At 55.9% G+C, this 6,000-nt stretch overlaps 1 protein-coding gene across 3 annotated transcripts in view; it reads left to right on the top strand.

Annotated features, from left to right (window-relative positions):
- The window catches only part of LOC144951430 (transcription factor CP2-like), a 28,395-nt gene extending 22,818 nt beyond the window's left edge, over window positions 1-5,577 (top strand). For all 3 annotated transcript variants that reach the window (XM_078881673.1, XM_078881674.1, XM_078881676.1), the window contains exons 11-15: window positions 138-228; window positions 1,406-1,533; window positions 1,916-2,058; window positions 3,780-3,831; window positions 4,500-5,577. In XM_078881673.1, coding sequence (XP_078737799.1) covers window positions 138-228; window positions 1,406-1,533; window positions 1,916-2,058; window positions 3,780-3,831; window positions 4,500-4,537 — 452 coding nt within the window. In that variant the 3' untranslated portion in view covers window positions 4,538-5,577. The remainder of the gene's footprint in view (window positions 1-137; window positions 229-1,405; window positions 1,534-1,915; window positions 2,059-3,779; window positions 3,832-4,499) is intronic.
- The last annotated feature ends 423 nt before the right edge of the window (window positions 5,578-6,000 follow it).

Genomic DNA, 6,000 nt, shown 5'->3' on the forward strand with positions numbered 1-6,000 from the left:
ATACGTTGTTGTTGCTGCTTCAAAGAGCCCGCCCACTTCAACGTGTGATCAGTGCACGTTCGCGATGGACTGGACTCGTGTAAGAGCGCGCAATAACAAATGTTCTCGCTTGCTGTGCCGGATCGCCGCGCGTGCAGGTGCCGACCTCCTCAAGCTGTCTCGAGATGACCTCGTCCAGATCTGCGGGGCAGCCGATGGCATTAGGCTCTACAATGCCGTCAAGGCCAGGTAACAACTTGTTTCACAACACAGGGACGCCTCCACTTACGAACGAGTTAGGTTCCAGAGGTACTGTTCGTAAGTCGATTTTGTTCGTAAGTCCAACTTTCCTGCTGTCGATTCCAAACACGTTGTACGGCTTGTACACTGAATACGGGGGATGGCTTTAAACGTTGTATAATCATCCTGCAGATTTAGATGCCACTGGTTCTTTACGTTCTGCAGATGTAGATGCCACTGGTTCTTCACGTTCTGCAGATGTAGATGCCACTGGTTCTTTACGTTCTGCAGATGTAGATGCCACTGGTTCTTCACATTCTGCAGATTTAGATGCCACTGGTTCTTTACGTTCTGCAGATGTAGATGCCACTGGTTCTTCACGTTCTGCAGATGTAGATGCCACTGGTTCTTCACGTTCTGCAGATGTAGATGCCACCACCGCCATCTATTGCGCGGCGGTTGAACTTACGACTATCAGTTCGAACAGCTGCAACTGGACATACGGACAGCTTTGTTCGTACCTCTGAAGGTTCTTAAGTTGAAAGTTCGTAAGTAGAGGACACCCTGTAATAATGATGATGAATAATAACGTAAATTCATTGGGCGGAACAATGGGGCAGAGTGGGAATACTCGCGGCGAGAATCTCCTGGGTTCAATTTCAGACTGTCATTGGCCACACATCCCAATGCTGAAACATTTACATGCTAATTGCCCAATCGTGTGCGTTTGTGTGTAAGCCATCAATCACTGGGGAGACAAAGGTGGCCGGGCGTTGTTTCTGGCCACAGTCCCCCCCCCCACCACCCCCTCGTGTGCCGTGCCGGTCTTCATAGGTGCTGCTCGCTAACAGCACTTGCCCCAACAGTCTGCTAAGGCTTCACGGGGGATATTTGTCTGTTGAACTTCTTTCGCACTGTACGTAGCCAATGACGCTATTCGGGGGCGAGGGGGAAGGACAACAAACCAAACACAAAAAACTACTTCAAAGAAATGAGTTTGTCAATCGAGATGATGATTTAAAAGTTGCACAGCTCCAGTGGCTTCCTAATATCGGAAGGAAGAGCGTTCCAGACGGCCGCAGAAGCGCGTCTGAGAGCGCGAGATGCGGTGACCGCCGTCTTCGTTGATTGCGCTGCCGTTAAAAGCCTACACGGGGGGGCGATCTTGTGTCTCCTGTGCGTGCAGGTCTGTGCGCCCGCGCCTCACCATGTACGTGTGCCAGGAGACCCAGCCTTCCAAGAAGGCTGCGACGCAGACGCAGCCTTCGCAGGCCGTCACCGAAAACGGAGGCCCCCCGCACAGCGCCATCTACGGTGAGCTGAACCTCGCCCGCCCGTGCCGGGGTCGTCGGGGTCGCCGGGACGGATGGCGCGTGTGGAGTTACACGAACAAAACGACAACTTCCTTCGTTTGGGGCGCGCGCGTTGGGGGACGGGCGGGCGTGCGTACGAGACGAGGTGGAGCGACGAGGTCGGATCGTTCGGTTGGGACGGGTCGCGTCGCGGGATCGATGAGGAGTGGCGGTGGCGGCTTGGGGGGGAGGGACTTCACCCCCGCGACGCGCGCGGGTAGCGAGTGGCTGACGACGATGACGGGAAATAGCCCCCGTAACGTTGCGGTCGGCGTGTGCGTGGCGTGTGCTTGGCGTGTGCGTGTGCGTGGCGTGTGCGCGGCGTGTGCGCTCGCTCCCTCCAGTCTACCACGCGGTGTTCCTGGAGGAGCTGACGGCCGCTGAGCTTCAGGAGAAGCTCGCCACCCTGTTCAACATCTCCCCGCGCCTGATCCAGCACATCTACCGGCAGGGCCCTACCGGCATCCACGTGCTCATCAGCGACCAGGTGTGATGCTCTCCCCACTCCCCCCCCACCACCCCCCCCGCTAGCCGCCGAGATCTGTGCAGGCGGTGCAACTGACACCGTGGGAACCGCGCGGCCGGAGGAGTGGCTCCGAACGGGAGAGGCGCCATTTCATTCGTTGCAACGGGCCCGCGCTACCGCGGGCCCGCGTGGGTAAAAAATGACTAATAAAAGATAAATAATAAAAATAATAGAAGAAATAAGACGGAAGCTTGTGTTGCCTCCGAAACGTCGTGATTTATTATTTTATTTCTATTATTTTTTAATATTTATCTTTTATTAATTATTTTTACCTACGTGACTTTACCGAAAAAACCTAAGAGTATGTATATCGGTTCACCCCCGACCCCCGCCCGCCCGCCTGCTCCGCATGTCCCGATTTAATGAATTGCCGCGGAATTCATTTGAAAAAATCTCATTATTTATTTGTGCTGTGTTAAATGTGGCTTCCCCCCCCCCATGTGAACCTGCTGCTCTGTGGACACGCACGCGGTAGTCCACGTCTCCACGGTCGGGTCTCTGCATCTCTGCAACCCCCCCCCCTCCGTTGTTAATCGCTTGACGCCCACTTCATTAGACGGCGAATATTGCGAATGTGGTCAAATACGGATCGATCGATTGATCGATCTGCGTTCTCTCGATCGATCGGGGAGTTGGTGGGGTTCACGCTCGCCGCGTTCGCGTTTCGTTGAATGACGAACACCGCCCACGCGTTTGCGCTGGATCCGCGGTCGGTGGGCAATGGGTGGGGGGGGGTGGAGGGGAATGGGGAGCCGGGGGGGGGGGTGAAGGAGGGGCTGCAAGATGAGAGGGGCAGGGAACGGGGGGGTGGCGGGAAGCGCCGACTGAGCAGGGTCCATGTGACCGGCGCTGCCATGCGGAGAGCCACGACCCGGCAAAGAGCGATTCTGTAATCGGAACTTCTCTTGTGTCCCCCCTGCCCCCCCCCCGGCCACCCCCTGCCCCCCCCCCCCCTCCTTGCCCCCCCCCAACTGGACATCCGGAGACCACCACTGAGCCGTCTTCATCCCAAAAATGTCCTCTCAAACAAATTCGCCAATTACCTCGGGGACCGCTCGCGTCCTCCCAGCTCCCTCCCTCCCGGAGCATCGCAAGTGCCTCCTCATTCCTACGATGGGTGGGGGGGAGGGGAGAGGGGGGGGGGCGGAGGGGGAAGGAGGTGTTAGATTGTGGGACGGGCGGGGGGCAGTTGCGTAACGCAAGAACCCGTCCCGTGCACCAGCCAGCCAGCCAGCAAAACCCCGTTTCTGGATATAGTTTGGCGACGCGCTTGTCCACCCACCAGAGGTCACAAACGGGTTTTGATTCCTTACCCGTAGCCGTACCTGGCCGCACCAGGGTCGCAAATGGGTACCCGTACCCGTACCCGGCCGGGTATGGGTAGCCGTTCCCTACCCGTACCCGTATCCTACCTGAAATGCGTGACAAACGGTGACTCACCAGTGACTCACGGCCTACCCGTACCCGTACCTGGCCGCACCAGGGTCGCAAACGGGTATCGGGTAGGGTACGGGTATCGGGTACCCGGTTGCGACCTCTGCCACCCACGCAATCCTTGCCGAGTCTCGTTGCTCGTTTGTTTCAGGGGGGTCCTGCCCCCCAATGTCCTTCACAGTAGGGGGGCGCCCGATGGCTGCTGTGTGGGATTGCCGCTCGATTGACTTGTTGCCGCGTTCTTGCAGATGGTACAAAATATCCCGGACGAGACGTGCTTCATCCTCGACACTCTGAAAGGTAACCCCTCGCAATCGTCAACAACAATTACCATCTCTAACTCTCTCTAAATCAGCCCCTCCACGGCTTGTGCGTGGCCACAGAAATTCCTTTTGCCCTCTCATCTCTCCCATTCTCTGCTCACCTCTCTCTTCCCTTTCCCCATCACATTTTCTTTTACCCCACGCGCTGCATCCTTGACTCAACCCCCCCCCCCCTTCCTTGCAACGTTCAAAACCGGCCGCCGGTTTTGAACGTTGCCGCTGGTGGCGGGAAATATTCACGCCGTCCATAAATGACGTCACTCACCTGGGCGGGGGGGGGGGTCAGACGTTTGTGACGATGTGTGACGAGGGAGGGGGGGGGGTTTGAGAAATGGTGACGTCACATCAAAATGCGCAACTTTAAATAAATATAGACGACACGTTCTACTTAATTAAATAGACTTTTTGATAAATGTTTTCTCCTACAACATCAGAGTGCAGCGCCACATTAAATACGCACTACAATGACAATAGTTTAAAGCGATTTGAAACATGTTTTTTTTTGTGGGGGGCAGAGCTTTGTGATGTCATATTCGAGGGGGGGGTTCAAAAATCGTCCAAAATCGCGTGACGTCATTTATGGACTGCCCCTTACCACTTAATCCTAATTAGGAACGCGTGTGTCAATGTCCTCCTCTCTTGCAGCGGAGAACACGGAGGGATACCACATCATCTTAAAATGAGTCCGCGACCGCAACCTCGTCCAGGAACAACTTGCGCAAGGCATCTCTCCGTCGTCGTTACCGTAAACTGTTTTTATATTACCAGGTAAGGCAAAACTAGGCTGTACGTAGATCCTTTGCGGAAGCGACCCGGCAAACAAATGATCGCTTCAACGGAGTGACTCATCACGTGGACATAGCAGATAGCAGCCAAGCACTCTAAACGCGTGACGCGGATTCTAAATGTGGAGGGGGGAAAACCCGAAGGACCCGAAGAAAAATCCACGCGACCACGGGGAGAGCGAGAGAGAAGACATTACGTGCTCCGAATGTACAGCAGCAGGCGTCAGGGTCGGGATCGAACCCACGACCTCCTGTAGACCAGGCGAGGCAGTTAACATCTCCGAGCCACCGTGATGATGATGATGAGAGAGAGACACGCAAACTCCAAGTATACAGCAGGCATCAGGGTCGGGATCGAACCCACGGCCTCCTGTAGACCAGGCGAGGTAGTTAACATCTCCGAGCCACCGTGATGATGATGATGATGAGAGAGACACGCAAACTCCAAATATACAGCAGGCGTCAGGGTCGGGATCGAACCCACGTGGTGATGATGAGAGAGAGACACCGCAAACTCCAAGTATACAGCAGGCGTCAGGGTCGGGATCGAACCCACGGCCTCCTGTAGACCAGGCGAGGCGGTTAACATCTCCTAGCCACCACTCAAGTGCCGCCGAACACACACACAGGAGACCTGTACCGGCGGAAAGCAGAGCGATTAGCACGTAGCACCGAGCCCCACCGGATTGTCAACGTGCCGGAAGCGAGCGGCGGGAGGAGATTTGGGGAGGGGGGGCTGCTTCGTGCCGACGCGTCTGCAGTGAGCTCGGCAACGACTCTCGCCAACAGCGGCCAACCGACTTTGCGTTGGCGTCTCGTGCGTGCCCGCCCTCGCCGGAGTTAACAGCAACAAAAAGATGAAGGTGCACCGCCAATTTGCCGAATGAAGGGAGCTCTTGACTGCGGAGAATCCATTCAACACTGCCGGGTGGACGGAGGCTGCCGGGTGGGAGGGCGGGGAGGGTATGGGATTTTCTAAACCTTTACCCCCCATGCTGTTTCAACTTTCGAACCGGTGAGCTCCGTCGGAATTTGCTAAAACCGTGAGCCCACGGCGAGGGCATCGTCTGCCCGTGGCTGCGTTGCCAGACTCTGCCTGCTCTCCAGTGGGGAAACCCCCCGTCCTGTCCAGGCGCGACTCGATTCTTGCAGCTGTTGAACAGTGCCGGCAGCGTTTGTGTGCGTGCTGTTATTGCATTGGAGAAAACAAAAAACGAACGCAAGCCGGGTTCAAAAAAATAATAAATCCCCACCTCCGATTGGCACGGTTTGGCTACGTACGGTGGCGAATGGAGTTCACCGTAGCATGCACAAACAAGCCGTCTAAAAGCAACGTCCGGCAATGACAACAACGAATTGCC

This window comes from Lampetra fluviatilis, chromosome 62, assembly GCF_964198595.1.
Source record: "Lampetra fluviatilis chromosome 62, kcLamFluv1.1, whole genome shotgun sequence".
In the NCBI taxonomy this organism is placed as follows: Eukaryota; Metazoa; Chordata; class Hyperoartia; order Petromyzontiformes; family Petromyzontidae; genus Lampetra; species Lampetra fluviatilis.